This window comes from Erythrolamprus reginae, chromosome 11, assembly GCF_031021105.1.
Source record: "Erythrolamprus reginae isolate rEryReg1 chromosome 11, rEryReg1.hap1, whole genome shotgun sequence".
In the NCBI taxonomy this organism is placed as follows: Eukaryota; Metazoa; Chordata; class Lepidosauria; order Squamata; family Dipsadidae; genus Erythrolamprus; species Erythrolamprus reginae.
The window spans coordinates 34,045,323-34,067,079 of record NC_091960.1 but is presented as its reverse complement, the minus strand read 5'-3'; the positions used below and the strand labels follow the sequence as shown (position 1 = coordinate 34,067,079).

At 44.0% G+C, this 21,757-nt stretch overlaps 2 protein-coding genes across 5 annotated transcripts in view; one reads left to right on the top strand and one right to left on the bottom strand.

Moving 5' to 3' along the window:
- The window catches only part of MAP3K6 (mitogen-activated protein kinase kinase kinase 6), a 105,065-nt gene extending 95,619 nt beyond the window's left edge, over positions 1 to 9,446 (top strand). The window contains exons 26-28 of the mRNA XM_070764158.1: positions 4,105 to 4,211; positions 6,255 to 6,331; positions 8,526 to 9,446. Of these exons, the coding sequence (XP_070620259.1) occupies positions 4,105 to 4,211; positions 6,255 to 6,331; positions 8,526 to 8,610 (269 nt within the window). The 3' untranslated portion in view covers positions 8,611 to 9,446. The remainder of the gene's footprint in view (positions 1 to 4,104; positions 4,212 to 6,254; positions 6,332 to 8,525) is intronic.
- The window catches only part of SYTL1 (synaptotagmin like 1), a 50,257-nt gene continuing 37,909 nt past the window's right edge, over positions 9,410 to 21,757 (bottom strand). For all 4 annotated transcript variants that reach the window (XM_070764159.1, XM_070764161.1, XM_070764162.1 and 1 more), the window contains 4 exons: positions 19,082 to 19,160; positions 15,606 to 15,705; positions 11,296 to 11,501; positions 9,410 to 9,956 (listed from right to left, as the gene is read on the bottom strand). In XM_070764159.1, the coding sequence (XP_070620260.1) occupies positions 9,811 to 9,956; positions 11,296 to 11,501; positions 15,606 to 15,705; positions 19,082 to 19,160 (531 nt within the window). In that variant the 3' untranslated portion in view covers positions 9,410 to 9,810. The remainder of the gene's footprint in view (positions 9,957 to 11,295; positions 11,502 to 15,605; positions 15,706 to 19,081; positions 19,161 to 21,757) is intronic.

The following is a 21,757-nucleotide window of genomic DNA, read 5'->3' as shown; positions in this document are numbered from 1 at the left end:
ATAGACATGTGGTAATATAAAAGAGGGTAAAAGTGAACTTAGAGGAGAAGATATATGAAAGGAAGAAAATACAGTGATACCTTGTCTTACAAACTTAATTGGTTCCGAGACGAGGTTCTTAAGGTGAAAGGTTTGTAAGACGAAACAATGTTTCCCATAGGAATCAATGGAAAAGCAATTAATGTGTGCAAGCCCAAAATTCACCCCTTTTGCCAGCCGAAGCGCCCGTTTTTGCGCTGCTGGGATTCTCCGGAGGTTCCTCTCCATAGGAAACCCCACCTCCGGACTTCTGTGTTTTTGCGATGCTGCAGGGGAATCCCAGCATTGCAAAAACAAGCGCTTCGCTGGCAACGGAAGTCTGGAGGTGGGGTTTCCCATGGAGGGGAGCCTCAGGAGAATCCCAGCAGCATAAAAACGGGTGCTTCACTGGCAACGGGAGTCCAGAGGCGGGGCATCCCAGCGGCGGCAGTGGGTTTGTAAGGTGAAAATAGGTTGTAAGAAGAGGCAAAAAAAATCTTAAACCCCGGGTTTGTATCTCAAAAAGTTTGTATGATGAGGCGTTTGTAAGATGAGGTATCACTGTATATTTGATAGGTGAAAGAAAGGAAAGACAATTGGACAGGGGACGAAAGGCACACCAGTGCACTTATGTACGCCCCTTACTGGCCTCTTAGGAACCTGGAAAGGTCAATCGTGGAGAGTCTAAGGGAGAAATGTTGAGGGTTAGGGGTTGACACAATTGAGTCCGTCAATGAGTTCCACGCTTCGATAACTCGGTTGTTGAAATCATATTTTTTACAGTCAAGTTTGGAGCGGTTCGTATTAAGTTTGAATCTGTTGCGTGCTCTTGTGTTGTTGCGGTTGAAGCTGAAGTAGTCATTGACCGGTAGGAAGTTGCAGCATGTAATTTTTTGGGCAACACTCAAATACTTATGGGACCATCTTCTGCCTCATGTATCCCATCGGTAGGTCAGGTCTCCAAACAGGGCTGCAGCAAAGATACTCACTCTATTGTTCAAGAGCTATAGTATTTCACAACACAAGTCCCCCCAACCCATGGTCCACAGCCCACCACCACTGGGCCTCAAAAGTGGCCGGTGAGTGCTTGAATGCACACAATTCCACTTGCACGAGCAACGCACAAGCACACATGCGCTCGCAGGCCCCATTTGTTGAGCTGTGTGTGTGTGTCCCTCACCCAACACTGTTCTGCCCCCATCCCTGCATTGGGCCACCAACCCCCGAAAGGTTGGGGACCCCTCTCCTAAGACACGCATGTTTGCCTCCATTTGTGGAAATTGCCTTCGATCAGGATAAATTCTGCATCAAACAGGCTTTATATTCCCAGATAGGTGGGGAGCAGGCAGGACGGGGTGGGGCGCAGTTCCACCGGCGGAAATGAAGGTTCGTGTGCAGTTCCAGCTGATTGGCGGCTGTCACTTCCTGGATTAGTGGTCTCAGCTCAGCTCTCCTTTTTTCCCCTGCTGCTGCTGCTGTGTCTGTGCTCCTTGCTTTTTTCCTCTTTCCTCCTTCCTGGCCTCGGACGAGCTTCCCTCTCTCCCTCCCGGCTCCCTCCAGCCTCACGCGGCCACATACCGCCTGAGGTGCAAGCAGAAGGTGTGGGTGGAAGCGGCACTGGCAGCATTTATGCTTCTGGCAGCACCCGTTCGCCTAGATACCCAGCCTGAGGTGGGCGGGGCGACCCAGGAAGGAGAGCACAGCAAACACGAAGCTAATTGTCACCCCAGCGAGCGACGCTGGTAATGTTGTAAGTCGAGGACTTAACAGTTCACTTGAACGTTGATGATCGTTCAAGCCATTCCCATGTGATCACATGGCCAGCAAGCCACTCCTACCTAGTCACATGACCATTTTTGACTGCCCATTACTGTTCCCAGTCATCTGCAGTGAGTTGCCATGTTGTGGCTCAACAGACTTTCTGTGGTCTTTCCCCAAACAGGATTCTCCTCTTTTTTTAAAAAGCCGCAACAAGTGAGCTTGTTCAAGATAAAGATTGCACATTTATTTTTATGTACAGTGCAATATCACTGTTGGACTAGGCTCCTGTAACACAGCAACGCACAAAAGCCCTTCACGGATGAAATTAATTAAGCTTTTCTTATTGGGCCAATGTGTCTCCTCAGTCTTGAACTTTCCACTTGAAATGTGTCGTGGGAGCTCCGTATATTTAATACTATCTATTGATAGTATTACAATTAAAATGGCTCTGCAACCAAACAAGACTTCAGCGGATAATTAGAACTGCAGAAAAAACAATTACTGTACTGCCAACCTGCCTTCCATCGAGGACTTGTGTACTGCACGAGTCAAAAAGAGGGCTGTGAAAATATTTACTGACCCTTCGCATCCTGGCCATAAATTGTTTCAACTTCTGTTCTCAAAATGACACTATAGAGAGGGGTCCCCAAACATGGCCACTTGAAGACTTGTGGACTTCAACTCCCAGAATTCTCCAGCCAGCTATGCTGGCTGGAGAATTCTGGGAGTTGAAGTCCACAAGTCTTCAAGTGGCCATGTTTGAGGACCTCTGCTATAGCGCACTGCACATCAGAAAAACTAGACACAAGAACAGCTTTTTCCCGAACGCCATCACATTAACACTACTTAACAACTAATTCCCACAGCACTGTCAAATAATTGGGATTCAGCCAAAGCATATTTTAGAGGCTTAGTTATGATCTATATGACTAAAAGAAATAAACAAGGAAGAGAGGTTCAGAAAAAAATAGAAGATGAATGCAAGGAATTAGAGAAGAAAAAAGATACGCAAAATAAAAAGATTACAACAATGACGGATTTGAAGAAACCTAAATTGAATAGGATGGAAAATAAAACTGTGGCAAGAAATTTTTTAAAAATCTCCAAGCAAAACCTTTTTGAACACGCAAATAAACCAGGGAGATGATTAGCTTATAAGATGAAGAAGGAAAAGAAATGGATTAAGCAACTAGAAGATATTGATGGAGATATACAATATTGGGATGAGGGGAAAAAGATTGCATGGACATATTATAAAGATTTATATAAACGGGAAAAATTGGGAATAAAAATACAGAGCAATGCTTGAAAAGAAAGGATCTCCATAAAATACCAGACTATCACTATGTGTTGTATCTTTTTATTCTTGATGAATAGTGATACCTTGTCTTACAAACTTAATTGGTTCCGGGACGAGGTTCTTAACATGAAAGGTTTGTAAGACGAAACAATGTTTCCCATAGGAATCAATGGAAAAGCGATTAATGCGTGCAAGCCCAAAATTCACCCCTTTTGCCAGCCGAAGCACCCGTTTTTGCACTGCTGGGATTTCAGTGAGGCTCCCCTCCATGGGAAACCCCACCTCCGGATTTCCGTTGCCAGCGAAGCACCCGTTTTTGCACTGCTGGGATTCCCCTGCAGCATCACAAAAACACGGAAGTCCGGAGGTGGGGTTTCCCATGGAGGGGAGCCACAGGGGAATCCCAGCAGCGCAAAAACGGGTGCTTCGCTGGCAACGGAAGTGCAGAGGCGGGGCATCCCAGCGGCGGCGGTGGGTTTGTAAGGTGAAAATAGTTTGTAAGAAGAGGCAAAAAAATCTTAAACCCCGGGTTTGTATCTCGAAAAGTTTGTATGACGAGGCGTTCGTAAGACGAGGTATCACTGTATTTTATTCTCCTTATATACACAGGGAGCATACACACACGTCGTTCTCAACCTGGGTGTCAGGACCCCTTTTGGGGAGGTGTCAAACGACCGTTTCACAGGGGTCGCCTAAGACCATGGGAAAAGACAAATTTCCCATGGTGTTAGGAACTAAAGCTTCCATTCTGGCGCCTTGGAACATATTTTTACAATCCGACCAATGAGGCATTGACAGTGGGCGTGTCCCTCTGACCTTCCTGCCAATCAGCTTAAAACTCTGTTGGGAGAATTGGTGCTAGACTTAGGGTTGGCGTTCACCACAACATGAGGAACTGTAATAAGGGTTTACGGCATTAGAAAGGTTGAGAACCACTGGTCTAAAGGGAGAAATTGTGGAAAAGTTGTGTAGTTTCAGTTGGTCCAAGGAGCTTTGATTTCATTCTTCTCCATCTGCCTTCCTAGAAATCCCTCCTTCTCCAACTCCCTGGGACCAAGAAGAAAAAGCTGAAGACCCACTCCTGGCAGAGTGGTTAGAGAAACACGGCGCAGACAAAGCCACAGTGGCAGTGGTAGGTCTGGTCCATCAGCAGGTGGTATCAACATCTGCCCCTACTTCATGGAGACCGGTGGGGAAGAAAAGATGGCCACTCTAGACTAAACTCTATCTTCTCAAATGAAAAGCCACTCTAGCCTCAAAGGAGCAGTAGAAAACATGTCCTAACACAGTGTTTCCCAACCTTGGCAACTTGAAGATATCTGGACTTCAACTCCCAGAATGCCCCAGCCAGCGAATGCTGGCTGGGGAATTCTGGGAGTTGAAGTCCAGATATCTTCAAGTTGCCAAGGTTGGGAAACACTGCCCTAACAGATGTCCACATTTAGAGGCAGGGATTCTGTTTCCCCAGATGAGTGGCATAATGGTTAGACAAAGACCAGGAGATACCTGTGTTGTGAGTGGTCCACGACCAGCTCGGTTAATCACAGATTCTGAGGAGGATGAACCAGGTCCATCTTGGTACCCTAGGCCAGCGTTCTTGACAGCTGAGTCAGAGAATGAGGGAGAAATGGAACCTGAAAAACCTGGGGAACCACCAGAGACTGCAGAAACCCCAATGATGGTAATGTCTGACTCAGAGGAGGAGGGGGACATTGGGGACCAGGAAGCCGCTATTAGGTCAGAAGGTCACGAAGCAGACAGGAATATCTTTATGGGAAAAGTTTTAGAAGGTGAATTTCTATGGAACAAAGTCTACAGAGAATATCTCTAGGAAACAGTGGACCAACCTCAGACAGTATATAAGTGAGCATTTATGGGAAAAGAGGTATGGAGATTCAATGTCTTTAATGGCAGAGGTCCTAAATCCGAGGTTCCAGAAATGCTTTGCTGGCCAACTGCTGTTATCCCTTTAAATTCGTTGTGCAGAGATGCAGCTGTCGGAGGAAAACCTGAAGATTCATGAGTGTGTGTTTATAAAACACATTAGAGCACCGAAGGATGTCTAAATTGGATTTGGCTCCTGGCCACAGCCGTTCCGTATCTATTAGCCAATTTGATCGGGAACGCTGCCAACCTAGACTGAAATCTTGACCCTTGTTTTGTACAAACCATTCTTAAATATAGTTTTGTTTTTGGTTTGAATTTTGAGTGGGTTCTTTGGTCCAATCGGACCAGGCCCAAGCAGAACAACCTGTAGTCAAGACTCCATTCAACTATAGAGCTTACTAAGATGACTTGGGTCTCGCTTGCCATTCAACCTATTTGACAAGGTGATGGATGGTGTGTTCTGTCGGGCTCTCTGGTAGAATCCTCCCAAAAATTCACAGGTACAAATTTCAGACACACACACGTTTGAAAATTCAAAACAATGTTCTCTATAATGAAAATTCCCTTAAACCAAGCTCTCTTTTGGTATAGCAAAGAGCACTTGTCTCCAACAAAACTGGTAATTTGTACAAGTCCCTTATCAGTTCTGTGATACTTAGCTTGCAGCTGTGAGGCAATTCACAGTCCTTCTTCTTTCACAAAGTGAAACACACTTTGCTCTGGTTTAGTTTCCAAGCGGGGAAAAATCAGCACACAAAAGGTCAAAATCAGTAAAGCAGTCACGAAACACAAGGATCAGATAATCCTCCACAATGGCCAAACCCACAGGCTGCTATTTATAGCAGCCTCACTAATTACCACAGCCCCACCCAACCACAGGTGGCCTCATTTTCTTTGATAGTAATCTCTCAGTTGTTGCCTATGCGTCGCTCTCCGCATGCGTGGCTGTATCATTAACTCTTGTTCCGAATCCAAGGAGGAGCTAGAGAATTGATCTCCTTCTGAGCTGTCTGCCACACTCTCCTCCTCCCTGTCACTCATGTCTTCTTGGTCAGAGGAGCCTTCATCAGCAGATTCCACCAGGGGGCAAAACAGGCCTGCAGCATGTGGATGTCTCCCCCACATCCACAGTCCTTGGGGCAGGAGCTGGGCCAGAGCTAACCACAATACGGTGGTGGCTTTAAGAATCTATCGGGCAAAAGAAATTCGAAGTGCAAACAGTTGAGCTTGCAGGAAACCTGAGATAGAAACCAAGCCAGGCATTTAAATTATCCTCTTCTCTTAAAAGTTCTGCTACCATGGATTCACCTTGAATGATTTGCTGAAGTTGGCTACAATCGACGATCTCCGATACACCTGCATCAGGTAAGGTGGAAAACAGTAGTGGATTCTAAAGCCTTTTACTACTGTTTTGCACATGCGTATGTACATAAGCATCCCGGGTGGGTGGGCGGAACCTCTTGCCACCAGGTCCGAAGTACCTGGCCGAAATGGGAGCAACTCACCGTTGGTGGAAAGTGGCAATCACTGGCATGTAATTTTGGCTGATAAGCAAGGCTCCAAAGATAATTTCTCTACATGTCTCTACAGCACTCTGCGTTGGCGATTAGTCTCCGAATACAATTCAGTGTTGGTGATGACCTATAAAGCCCTACATGGCATGGGACCAGATTACATATGGGACCCTCTTCTGCCTCATGTATCCCGGGGGCCAGTCAGGTCCCACAAAGTCGACCTTCTCCAGACCCCGTCAGCCAGGCAATGTCGTCTGGCGGGGCCTAGGGGAAGAGCCTTCTCTGTGGTGGCCCCGGCCCTTTGGAACGAGCTCCCCCCCAGAGATTCATACTGCCCCAACTGTCCTTGCCTTCTGCAAAGTTTTAAAAGACCCACCTCTGCTGGCAGGCTTGGGACCATTGAAACTTGACATCTTGCCCCACCCAATGAATGAATGTAGCATGTATGATTTATTTATTTATTTATTTATTATTTGGATTTGTATGCCGCCCCTCTCCGAAGACTCTGTTTGTATGAATCTGTTTGTTTTTAACGGGGGGGGGGGGGGTTGGAATGCAATTTTATATTGTTATTTGGTATTCCTCTCTGAGCAACTGAGTAATGGTCTGAGAAGTGTTGCCTTTGTCATGGTCAGACCATTTTCTGCTGCGGCTTGACTTCCTGGCTCCAATCCTCCCCCGCAGGGAGGCGGAACCGATTAAGTTGTTCCGCCCCAGGCACCTGATGGATCCAGAAGGTTTTCAGAAGGCACTTGGGGTTCTTCCAGATACACTCGTCCACAGTTCGGCAGAGTCTCTGGCTGAGGCCTGGAACAAGGCTGCAGTGGAGGCCCTTGACCGAATTGCGCCGCTGCGACATCTCCGTGGCACTAGAGCCCGTAGAGCTCCATGGTTCAACGAGGAGCTCCGGGAGTTGAAACGCCAGAAGAGACGTCTAGAGAAGCGATGGAGGAAGAGTAAGTCCGAATCCGATCGAACACTTGTAAGAGCTCATATTAAGACTTACAAAGTGGCGCTCCAGGCGGCAAGATGCGCGTATCATGCCACCTTGATTGCATCAGCGGAATCCCTGCTGCCAGGCATGGGGGAACTGAGATACACTTTCCCCCTAGGCCTTTAAAATTTTATGCATGGTATGTCTGTATGTATGATTGGTTTTTATATAATGGTTTTTTAACTGTTTTTAGTATTGGATTATTGTTATATACTGTTTTATTACTGTTGTTAGCCGCCCCGAGTCTACGGAGAGGGGCGGCATACAAATCCAAAAAATAAATAAATAAATAAAATATACACTGCTCACAAAAATAAAGGGAACACTTAAACAACACAATATAACTCCAAGTAAATCAAACTTCTGTGAAATCAAACTGTCCACTTAGGAAGCGACACTGATTGACAATCAATTTCACCTGCTGTTGTGCACATTCAACTTTGTACAGAACAAAGTATTCAAGGAGAATATTTCATTCATTCAGATCTAGGATCTGTTCTTTGAGGGTTCCCTTGATTTTTTTTGAGCAGTATAGATTTCTAATATGTTGTAAACAGGCCTGAGTCTCAAGCAAAAAGCGGCATAGAAATCGAATAAATAAATATTTTTTTAAAATGATTTAAAATCGTGAAAATTGGGATTTGGGGTGCTATTATTATGCACGTAAGATTTAAGTATCATTATGCAGATTCCAGCTGCACCTGCTGCAGATACCTTGGTATTATCCTTGGCACCAATGTTAGTTCTGATTACGATGGAAAAAAAAATTGCATATTTTAAGCAGAACCTCTCCAACTTTTCAAGGGGGGTGCCGTTTCTCTCTCCCTTATTTGGGAGCTCCTAGGGATTGATCTTGTGATCCTGTAATCATAGAAATTTTTTTAAAAAACCCACAAGCTAATTAATTCTTTTAAAAAGTGTGCTGCATATCAATGAGGAACTACAGGAAGCCGCCTTTTTGTTCTGTTCGATGTTACTTTGACCTACCGAAAAAAACCATGTTTGTTTCCATAGCCGTAGAGTTGGTTAACCAGTCGTCTTCTCTTGGCAGAGGGGGGATGGTGTGCCGTATTTGGAAAGCCATCCTGGACCACCGACACAACCTGTCCGTGCAGCAACAACACCAGGAGCCGTGAGAAGAGGACTCTGATTTCTTTGCAAAGCCACAATCTCTGGTCACCTGGGCCAGCGGTTGAGATACAAGGCTGGGAAGATTTTCTAATTTGTCAGTCCTCACATTGAGGTCAGATATTGGCTTTTTAATCTTTCCTTGGCCCAGGAAAAGGACCCACCCACTCAGCCCAAAAATATCCGAATGGGAGAGCGGGAGAACCTCACCAAGAGGTTGCGGGACTTCTGCTAAATTTAGCCATATGGACTGAGAAAAAAAAAGCAGAAGATGTTTTCTTGCCCAAAGTCCCAAAATGTAAAGGTCTGAAGGATGCTGTGATGTTCTACTATTATTAGAGAGAAGCTGCACCAGGATCGGTTCTGCTCCAATTCAGCAATTTTGGACCGTTCTACATCTACTGCCCTCCAAGCCTGTAGTCTCTTAGCACCAACCCAACAATGTAACTTTGTGGTGTATTAGTGAGAGACACTGCAAGCCAGGCTTTTAAGGGACCTTGGAAAGTTAAGATGGCTTAATGGGACGGTTTACGCTTCTCTGGATCTCTACAAGGACCAAAGAGCCAGGGTGCCGCAGTGGTTAGAGTGCAGCCCTGTTGGCTACTTCAGCTAACTGCTAGATCTTCAAGTCAGCAGTTCAAATCTCACCACCGGCTCCAGGTTAACTCAGCCTTCCATCCTTCCCAGGTGGGTAAAACAAGGACCCGGATTGTTGGGGGCAACATGCTGATTCTGTAAACCGCTTAGACGGGGCGGTAAAAGCACTATAAAGCAGTATATAAGTCTAAAATGCTATTGCTAAGGTGGTGAGTGCGGAGACGTTTAATAAAAATGGTTATTTAAAGGCATCGTGTCCATCATTGACCACGTGTATGGAGAACACTGGAAATGGGCAGAGGTCACCGTAAGGCGGTTTATTTCCTTGAAATAAAGCAAGTGTTCTCGTCGTCCCAGTGTGGAGTTTTTTCACAAGAGTTCTGTAGAAGCCACACGATGTTCTTCTAAAGTCAATAAGAGGAGGCAGACTTCACATATCACAACAGTTATTATTGTGCCTGTTGTCCCGGGGGCCATAGCTCTTCTCGGCATCAGGAATCTGACCCTGGGGGGTGGGAATCTCTCCAATCCAAGGGCCTCCATAAGGTTACAGTTACCAATTCGCCACCAGATCAATTCTTCCTGATAGCAGAGCAATTCTCAGCCAAAGGCTAGGGCGAAGTCCTTGAGGTTAGGTTGGTCCTTAAGGGAAGAGTAGCTTCCACCCACTGTCGAGGTTGCTGGAATATCATCCCCCAGGTATGACGTTCTTCTTCTGTTGAATCCATCCATGGAACAGGTAGACCATAGCTGTGTCCTGCATTAAAATCACAAGGTCAGAGGTTACCATCCATGAATGAATGAATGAATGAATGAATGAATGAATGAATGAATGAATGAATATATATATGTAACCCTTCCCTGGTGCAGAGCTGAAGGGATTGGATACTGTAGCCTAGAGGTTAATTCTCTGCCTTACAAGGCAAAGGTTGCAGGTTCAAGTCCCAGTGAGGGTATGGCTAGCTGATGAGGCCAAAATAAGGCCGAAATAGATCTATCCTAGTCTCCCTTAATTTTCAAATTCAGCAAAAAACATGTGACATACATACATACATACATACATACATACATACATACATACATATATGTGTTATGCTGGGCCCTTCACTAAGAGCCCCCCTAATGAGTTAGGAATGTAAATTTGAACACACACACCGTCTCAGAGTAAAAAGAAAACCAGTTTATCCAAAAATACTGCTGTTCGCACGCACTTTAAACAGAGCCAAATTACTCTCACACAGATAACAGTCCTGGAATGCTGCGAGAGGCAAAAACAGGGCAGATAAAGGCAGCTGTGAAAGCGTCACAACCACACACCCCTTCAACGAGTTCACAAGATGTACTTAACGATGAAATATCTAAAAAGTCTGTGTAAGTCCTGGAACAGTTCAAACCAAAACGATGGTCTTTCTCCAAACGGATAAACGCCCACATGCACACTCCACAACGGCCATAATTTATCAGCAACCCCATTAACCTAATTGCCTCAGCCACAGGTGTTCTCCCTTATCTTCTATGATACCTGCACAGTTGGTCCCTTCTAGCTATGACCCTGCGCATACGGGCATCTATCAACCAATCCTCCTCCGAGTCTGGGCTGGCTGCATCCACCTCTCCATCCAATTCCACTCCCCCAGCCTCTGACCTTGGCAATGAATCTTCACTATCAGAAGACGCTGGAAATAAGACAAGTCTCTGGGAGCCTGAGGATTATCCTAAACCAACCTCCAAATTCCCCGTTGCAGGAGCTGGCCCAGAGCCAACCACAACTAACTAACTAACTAACTAACTAACTAACTAAATAAATAAATAAATAAAAGGAAATAAGGAAATTATATCTGTTTGAGGCAAGGAGAGGCCAGGCGCCCTAATTTTAACCCAAACCCTTGACGTGAGTGATGTAAAGTGGCCCACCTTTAAGCCAGTCATATGACCTTTAAGCCACCCCTCGGTCACATGATCGTCAAGCCACTCCCACCTGGTCAGCAAGCCACACCCACAAAATAAGCCACACCCACAATGTGGCAGTAAAACGTTTTTGCAGCCCTTCACTGTGTACATCCATTCTTCGTTCTCTTAATGCTCGGAGGTCTCACCTGTGCCAAGACTCAACCGGATGCCTCCAAGCTGGTGTTTCGAGAAAGTGTCCCGGTGCCACACTGTGAATTCAGCGCATGCCTCTGTTAAGTCCTTGACCTCAAAGCCATCATAGACCATCGTGTGATTGAAAGTGGGGTTGAGAGTCTTTTTCACAATTCGAGTCTTCTGGCGGCTCGACTTGGTGTCGTCAGGGAGGATGTAGCTAGAAGAGGATAAGGAGATGAGAGGGATATTTTTGAAGTTTTTTTGGCCAGAACTGGACAGGTAAAAGTTCTTCCAACTTGGGCACTGCCTATCTGTTGTTCTGTCTGGGTTCCCCCAGACCTCAACACCAACTGGAAAAAACAGCCAGACACTGGTAAAAGCAAAAGTACTTTATAGCTGGAAAAAATAAACACAGAGGAAAACCTGTTCTTCCCAACAGACAGGCTATAATACTTTACAGCAGGGTCCTGATGTCCAGACAATACAGCAAGCTTCTTGCTGGCACACCCACCCCAAGGTTTCAGTAGTCAAAGGCACAAACCAGGATTCCAAGACGCCAAAGTTCACAGCCAGGTCCCAAGACTCTCAAAGATAAAACTCCACAAGCCAGGAAGGGTGGGTCTGCCTTTTAGCCTTTCCAAAGAGCACCACACCCAAACCCAGCTGTTGCCTCCTTAATGCTGAAAGTACCTAGCCAATTGGTCCCTTCGCTGTGTAGCTCTTCTCTGTCGCAGATCAATTATGGCTTGTGCATTTTCCTCTAAGGAATCCAGGCTGCTTGCTGGGGAGAGCTCCCTCTGGGGGAACTCTGGCTGTCCTCCCTCTTCTTCAGCCTGGGATTCCTCCTCCTCGTCTGCCTGCACCTCCTGTTCCTCATCCTCTCCCTCTGAGCTGGAAACCGACAGAAGATCAGCCGTTCCCTGAGGGGCCTCAGACGGAACCACAACAATCTGTGCTGTGCTTTTAAACAAAATAATAGCCAAACTTCCAAGTCCCTGGTTCAGGGTATCCAGGGGGAATGTATTTTGAAATTCCCTGACATACCAAACGGCTAAGACTCTCCAGGTTCCTAAGAGGCCAGTAAGGGGCGTATATAAGTGCACTGATGTGCCTATCGTCCCCTGTCCAATTGTCTTTCCTTATCTCATATATCATATATATTCTCTCCCTATCTCTTATATCATATATATTCTCTCCCTCCCATCTACTTCTCTTCTTTTTTACTTTCTATCTTTATATATATTACTTAATGTCTATTCTCTTCCATATGTATTGTATATTGGACAAAGAATAAATAAATAAATAAATAAAAAATAAAAAGAAATATCGGTAGCTGAGGAAGCAAGTGGTTGCCACAGTTATAGAAACACAGAAGATTGATGGCAGAAAAAGACCTCATGGTCCATCTAGTCTGCCCTTATACTATTTCCTGTATTTTATCTTAGGATGGATATATGTTTATCCCAGGCATGTTTAAATTCAGTGACTATGGATTTACCAACCACGTCTGCTGGAAGTTTGTTCCAAGCATCTACTACACTTTCAGTGAAATAATATTTTCTCACGTTACTTCTGATCTTTCCCCCAACTAACCTCAGATTGTGTCCCCTTGTTCTTGTGTCCACTTTCCTATTAAAAACACTTCCCTCCTGAACCTTATTTAACCCTTTAACCTATTTAAATGTTTCGATCATGTCCCTCCTTTCCCTTCTGTCCTCCAGACTATACAGATTGAGTTCATGGAGTCTTTCCTGATACGTTTTATGCTTAAGACCTTCCACTGTTTTTGTAGCCCGTCTTTGGACCCGTTCAATTTTGTCAATATCTTTTTATGTTCGTTTTTGCTTGACTCTGTCAGGCAGTGTGATCCGTTTTTGTTATAACGTGATTTTTTTCCTTGACTTTTAAACATTTTAATAGTTTGGGGTTTTTTCCCTTGATTTATTCCATTTTTTTCACAAATTCCCTGATATTTCCCAAAACATCGATTTCCCTGATAATTCCCTGATTTCCATTTTCCAGGTTTGCTGGATACCCTGTTGTTTTGCTGTTATCAAACTAATACAGTGTATGCTGAACTCTCTATAGACATTTAGTTCACTGAATACAATACAGTAGACATTTTTCAAAGAGGGTGAACACGGAGAAATTAGGGCTCAAACTAACTGATCCGAATTAATAACACCTCCGGAACCGTCTTCTGCCGCACGAATCCCAGAGACCGATAAGGTCCCACAGAGTTGACCTTCTCCGGGTCCCGTTGACTAAATAATGTCGGCTGGCGGGCCCCAGGACAAGAGCCTTCTCTGTGGCGGCCCCAGCCCTCTGGAATCAACTCGCCCAGAGATTAGAACTGCCCCCACCCTCCTTGCCTCTCGTAAGTTACTAAAGACCCACCTTTGTCGCCAGGCATGGGAGAACTAAGATACCCCCAGGCTTATATAGTTTACACATGGTATGATTGTGTTGTATGGTTTTAATGTTGGGTTTTTTAGATGTTTTTAATATTAGATTTGTTATACTGTTATTATTTGGTTGTGAGCCGCTCTGAGTCTATGGGAAGCAGCGGCATACAAATCTAATAAGCAAACAACAACAATACACAATTATTTAACAAAAAGATGTTCTGTGTTAGTAGGATGTATATGAGCTGGATTCAAGACTGTTACAAAGAGAAATTTCTCCCCAGGATTTTTCTTCCTTAAAAGTTTGTTCACCATCTTCTATTTATGATATATATATATATATACTCTTCTTAGATGATCGCGGGACCATCCAGCATTGGGATTAAAAAACACATAGTCAATGTAAAATGTAATGTTCATTCTGGTCACATCAGATTCCACTACCATTCTTTGAAAGGTTGACCGAACAAATCACACAGTTGTCTTGTTACATCTAAAGAGAAGGGCCCATCCATTGACAAGGGAGTTTGAATTCCATCAGGTTCGTTGAGTCCAGAAATTATCCAAGTGCACCATTGCGCAAACACCCCTAGCATTCGGTGTCATGAACGAACCCATCCAATAGACACCAACGGATTAATAGGATATAACAATGGGGATTTCTTAATTGCACAACACAGAGAGAGGTTTAATCATAATTTCCTGCTCAGAGTCCTCGGAGAAGGGTGGCATACAAATCTAATAAATTGTTGTTGTTGTTGTTATTATTTATTCATTCATTCATTCATTCATTCAATTTTTATGCCGCCCTTCTCCTTAGACTCAGGGCGGCTTACAACATGTTAGCAATAGCACTTTTTTAACAGAGCCAGCCTATGGCCCCCACAATCCGGGTCCTCATTTTACCCACCTCGGAAGGATGGAAGGCTGAGTCAACCTTGAGCCGGTGATGAGATTTGAACCGCTGACCTTCAGATCTACAGTCAGCTTCCGTGGCCTACAGTACAGCATTCTACCTGCTGCGCCACCCCGGCTCATTTATTATTATTATTATTATTATTATTATTATTATTATTACTACTACTACTACTACTACTACTACTATTAATTTCAACTGGGAAGCAGGGCATCCTAGACCAAGCCAAGTACAAAAATGTTAGAGAATTCCTGGGAGACTGACAATCAAGACAAATCAGCTATCAACAGACACATAGAGCTAAACAACATCTACTTCCCTTTTAAGGTAAAGGTCCTGTTGTGAGTAGTTCACGTCCGGCTGAAGCGTGGAACTCATTACCGGACTCCATAGTGTCATCCCCAAACCCCCAACACTTTACCCTTAGATTATCTACGGTTGACCTCTCCAGATTCCTAAGAGGTCAGTAAGGGGCGAGTACAAGTGCACTAGAGTGCCTTCCGTCCCCTGTCCTATTATAATAATAATAATAATTTATTCGATTTGTATGCCACCCCTCTCCGAAGACTCGGGGCGGCTCACAACAACCTATTGCTCTCCTATATCTCCTATTCCTTTCTTCTTTTCCTATGTCTCTTCTTCTATTCTTTCATTGATATGTTCTATTCCTATATCTTCTTTTCTATTCTTTCATAGATATATTTTACTATGAGTATCTCCTCTATAACCTTCATCATGTATTTTACTATGTGTATATAGATACATACCCACTAAAACTCTCATTGTGCATTGGACAAAATCAATCAATCAATCAATCAATCACTGGCCTAGCATCTCTCCTGCATACAGTCCAAGTCTGATCTGATTGTCCTACTGAGAAAGGCGAAGAACATCTATCTACCCATCAAGCTATGTAATACTTAAACCAGCCTGACCTTCAGTTTCTTAGCCGATCCAAATCTTTCTCCATTACAAGAGACTTACAACCACTGATAGTTACCATTGAACGAAGGTGTCCGCTGTGCTCCCCCATCGAGGTACAAGGTTCTCTGCATTCTTGACCCACATGTGAAGCTCTCCGGTGGGAGGGAATCCCGGCTCTGAAATATAATAGTGTTTAGAAAGGGGACTCTGGAAAACACACCCTCCACCTTCAACATAATACCAACCTCTAGTGTTCTGCTGGGCTCTCTGATAGGAGCCTCCCGAAAATTCAAGGATACAAATTTCAGACACACACACGTTTGAAAATTCAAAAAAATGTTCTTTATCCCAAAAGTCAAAAGAAACTAAGCACTCTTTTTGTATTGCAAAGAGCACTCATCCCAAAACAATCAGGTAGTCTGTACAATTTCCCTTAAGCAGTCATTAAGTACTTAGCTAGTAGCTGTGAAGAAACTTCATACCCCTTCTTCTTCCAACGAAGTGAGACACACACACACACACACACGTTGCTCTGCTTTGGTTTCAAAGTCATGAAAAATCAACAAACAAAGTCCAGAAAACAGCAACACACGATTCCTGAAGAACTACGATCAGATACTCTTTCACAACAGCCAAACCCACACACTGCTATTTATAGCAGCAGCCCTAATTACAGCAGCCCCACCCAACCACAGGTGGCTTCATTTTCTCTTGTAATAATCCTTCAGTTGTTGTCTCCTATGCATCACTCTACACATGCGTGGATGTGTCATTAATTCTTGTTCAGAATCCAGGGATGATACAGATGATTGATCTCCTCCTGGGCTGTCTGCCAAACTCCCCTCTTCCCTATCACTCACGCTTCCTTGGTCAGAGGAGGCTTCATTGGCAGATTCCATCGGGAGCAAAACAGGCCTGTGGCATGTGGATGTCTCCCCCACATCCACCTGCACATTCCTTGTGGCAGGAGCTGGGCCAGAGCTAACCACAACACTCTAGTTTATTTAGAATAGAATAGAATAGAATAGAATTTTTATTGGCCAAGTGTGATTGGACACACAAGGAATTTGTCTTGGTGCATATGCTCTCAACGTACATAAAATAAAATATACATTTGTCAAGAATCATGTGATACAACACTTAATGATTGTCATAGGGGTCAAATAAGCAATGAAGAAGCAATATTAATAAAAATCTTAGGATATACGCAACAAGTTACAGTCATAATTATTAATCCCACTTCTATGCTGCCAATCCCGAAGAACTCAGGGCGGCTTACAACAATAATAAAAATACAATATAAATAGATACAAAGCGATAAAATGTAGAACATTATCTAAAACTAAAACTCCATAAGAAAGTTATTAAAAAGGCAGTCACAGTCACACACATGCATACCAGTCATAGAGTTCGCCATCAAAGATGTAAATTTATGGCCTGCCGGCAAAGCCAGGTCTTCGTGGCCTTGCGGAAGGCCAGCAGGGTGGGAGCAGTATGGACATCGGGGGGAAGTTGGTTCCATAGAGCCAGGGCAGCCACCGAGAAGGCCCTCCCCCATGGTCCCGCCAACCTTGCTTAGTCGACGGGACCCAGAGGAGGCCAACTCTGTGAGCTCTTATTGGTCTCTGGGAGGTGTGTGGAAAGAGACAGTCCCATAGATACCTCTCCTTAGCCAAAATCATCACAGATCGGTGTCATTTAGATCCGTGATGGCGAACCTCGTGCATGGGTATCTCTGCGGGCGCACGAGCCGTCACCCAACTCAGTTCCACCACGCATTCCTGCATGCCTCCCATCGGCCAGCTCATTTCTGGGTATCAGCTGTGCATGTGTGAAGGGCAGGGCGCATGAGGGAGATGTGTGCATGTCTATGGGGGAGGGGGAGGCCCATTTTTGGTCCTAGGAGGTTTCAGGGAGGCCTGATAGTTCCAAAATAGGGCACTGGGGGGGGTGCACATGCCTGGTGGGTGGGGGGTCACACATATGTGCGAGGGGCTGGGGGTTTTCCCGCATGAAAGTATAGCGAGGGGCGGCATACAAATCTAATAAATAATAATAATAATAATAATAATAATAATAATAATAATAATAATATTGCATTACTGCCGAGACCACCTTCTGCCGCATGAATCCCAGTGACCGGTCAGGTCCCACAGAGTCGGCCTCCTCAGGGTCCCGTCAACTAGACAATGTCGCTTGGCGGGGCCCAGGGGAAGAGCCTTCTCTGTGGGGGGCCCGGCCCTCTGGAATCAGCTCCCCTGGAGATTCGCACTGCCCCACCCTCCTGGACTTCCGAAAAAGTTTAAAGACCTTATGGGGCTACCTTTGAGGAGTGTTCGGAAACTTTAGATCGTCTAAAATGCAGTTTCGCGAGCGGTATTTGGCCTTCCAAGACATGCCCATATCTCGTCATCTCTCCGCAAACTGCATTAGCTGTTTTTTTATATATTAAGGGGTTTTAAATTGTTTTTAACTATTGGATTTGTAGTGTTTTGTTGTTGTGAGCAGCTCCGAGTTTTCGGAGAGGGGCGGCATACAAATCTAATAAATAATAATAATAATAAATTGTTTCAACTCCTACCCTCAAAACGTCGCTACAGAGCACTGCACACCAAGACAACTAGACACAAGAACAGGTTTTTTTCCGAACGCCATCACTCTGCTAAACAAATAATTCCCTCAACACTGTCAGACTTTCTACTAAATCTGCACTTCTATTCTACTAGTTTTCCTCATCATTCCTTTCACCCATTTCCTCCCATGTTGACTGTATGACTGTCACTTGTTGCTTATATCCTAAGATTTTTATTAATATTGCTTCTTCATTGCTTATTTGACCCCTATGACAATCATTAAGTGTTGTACCACATGATTCTTGACAAATGTATATTTTATTTTATGTACGTTGAGAGCATATGCACCAAGACAAATTCCTTGTGTGTCCAATCACACTTGGCCAATAAAAATTCTATTCTATTCTATTCTATCCTAAGATGTTTATTAATATTGTTTCCTCATTGCTTATTTGACCCCTATGACAATCATTAAGTGTCGTACCACATGATTCTTGGCAAATGTATATTTTATTTTATGTACGCTGAGAGCATCTGCACCAAGACAAATTCCTTGTGTGTCCAATCACACTTGGCCAATAAAAATTATATTCTATTATATTCTATTCTATAATAACGTCTCCTGCCTTTATTTATTGATATTTCATGTTTTAGACAGCCCATCTACCCAGGTTCCTGGCTAGAAGGTTGGACTAGTCCAGCGAATGCTGGCTGGGGGATTCTGGGAGTTGAAGTCCAAATATCTTCAAATTGCCATGGTTGAGAAACACTGGACTAGTAGACTGCCAAGGTCCCTTCCTGACTCTATGAAATACTAGTTCATTCATTCTCCTGACTCTATTTTGAGGTCAGTTATGGATATGTTTCCCTTGGGATAGTGGTGGATAATGCAGAAGGAATGGACACTCCCCTTCCAGGCTGAAACCATAGCTGGTCAAGGAGGATGCCTTGAAAAAACCCAGGGATCCATAAATCTCACCTTCTGATCCAGCTGGAATAAATTTCAGGGCCAGGTTGAGTTTACCATGGTTGGAGACCATATCTGGTGAAACAGGAATCTGAAAAAGCAGAAAGGAGAAATGTAGCCAACAGCAGAAATGTGGTTATGAGTCCCAAGGCTCTTTCTTTCTGTATCATTCATTCAATCACTCACTCACTCACTCACTCACTCACTCACTCACTCACTCACTCACTCAACCAACCAACCAACCAACCAACCAACCAACCAACCAACCAACCAACCAACCAACCAACCAACCAACCAACCAACCAACCAACCAATCAATAATTTAATTTAATTTAATTTAATTTAATTTAATTTATTTTGGGCAATAACCAGTACAGATAATAAACAAACAAAATTTAGGACAGAGTTAAAATGCATTTGTAAAATAACCTATCTAGCAACTAATAGAGCCAGAGTGGCGCAGCAGGTAGAGTGCTGTACTGCAGGCCGCTGAAGCTGACTGTAGGTCTGTAGGTCAGCGGTTCAAATCTCATCACCAGCTCAAGGTTGACTCAGCCTTCCATCCTTCCGAGGTGGGTCAAATGAGGACCTGGATTGTGGGGGCCATAGGCTGGCTCTGTTTTTTAAAAGTGGTATTGCTAACATGTTGTAAGCCGCCCTGAGTCTAAGGAGAAGGGTGGCATATGGATCATCGAGCTGCAACGACTCTGGCATAAGCCAGTGAAATTGGTCCCAGTGGTCCTTGGCACGCTGACCGCAGTACCAAAGGATCTCAGCGGACATTTGAAAACCATCGGAATTGACAGAATCTCCATCTGTCAATCGCAAAAGGCCGCTTTACTGGGATCGGCAAACACAATTCGCCGCTACATCACGCAGCCCTAGGTGCTTGGGAAGCGCCCGACTGGTGATGAAATACGAAATCCAGCATAGTGATCTCATTTGCTGTGTTGTACTGACATAATAATAATAATAATAATAATAATAATAATAATAATAATAATAATATAATGATGATAATAATAATAATAATAATAATATAATTATGATGATGATGATGATGATGATGATGATGATGATGATAATAATAATAATAATAATAATAATAATAATAATAATAATAATAATAATAATAAATGTTTTGGGTAAAGTTTGCAACCTATAGCGTTTCCTTGTCATCAAGATGGCAGGCTTGTACCTGACCTAAATGACTTTCAAACCGCTCATAGAAACTCAAAAGAATGCCACTGCCCTCCAGACAGAATCAGTTAGCTTAGCAGAGCAGAACTAAACCACCGAGGAGAAAGCTGTAGCATCTACTTTTCCATGAGGAAGAAATCCTGATACCCACTTTCATGGAGAATTAGATATCTAATCTCCAATCACCCACATACGAAACTTCCCCTTCTGTTGCTACGCAAGAAGAGATGCTACAGAGGCTCCAGGAAACTACCGTATTTTCCGGATTATAAGATGCACCATGATTGAAACATTTAAATATGTGAAAGAGTTAAAAAAAATAAGGTTCAGGAGGGAAGTGTTTTTAATAGGAACGTGAACACAACAACAAGGGGGCCACAATCCGAGGCGAGTTGGGGGAAAGATGAGAAGCAATGTGAGAAAATATTATTTTATTGAAAGAGTAGTAGATGCTTGGAACAAACTTCCAGCAGACGTGGTTGGTAAATCCACAGGAACTGAATTTAAGCATGCCTGGGATAAACATAGATCCATCCTAAGATAAAATACAGGAAGTAGCATAAGGGCAGACTAAGTGGACCATGAGGTCTTTTTCTACCGTCAGACTTCTATGTTTATATGTTTGTTTTTCCTCCCAAAAAGAGGCTGAAAATTTGCATCTTATATGAGTGTACCTTTCTCGAAGCTTTTCCCCCCCAGCCCTAATGAGGTGCAGGCTTTTTCATTTCCAAAGAATGTTTTCCAAGCCCTAAGTCTTTGCAGGGTTTTTTTCATTGCTCTAATTGCTCCGAATACGTTTTTTTCCAGCCCTAACAAGGTGCTAAAGATCTTCCCAGCTCTTACTGGCTTACAGGCTTTTTCATTGTTACTCTCTCCAAATAATGTTTTTTAAGCCCTAACCAGGAGATAAAATAATGTGCTGAAGCTGATCAGACTAAGGGATGCTAACCACATGAATACCTGGTGTTGTGGTTAGCTCTGGCCCAGCTCCTGCCCCAAGGAATGTGCAGGTGGATGTGGGGGAAACATCCACATGCCGCAGGCCTGTTTTGCTCCCGATGGAATCTGCCGACAAAGCCTCCTCTGACCAAGGAAGCATGAGTGACAGGGAAGAGGGGAGTTTGGCAGACAGCCCAGGAGGAGATCAATCATCTGTATCATCCCTGGATTCTGAACAAGAATTAATGACACATCCACGCATGCGTAGAGCGATGCAAAGGAGACAACAACTGAAGGATTATTACAAAAGAAAATGAGGCCACCTGTGGTTGGTTGGGGCTGCTGTAATTAGTGCTACAGATAAAAGTGCAGCTTGATGTTTTAGCCTCATGGCAGTTTATCTGATTTTGTTTCATCAAGATCGTGGTTTTTTGCTGTTCAGGATTGTGTGTGTGGACACTCTGGACTTTAGAATTGGACTCAATTTCCCAGTTATTGGGTGAGCAATTGGATTGCAATTCACCTGTGCCTTGTGTGTTCCAGAAAATC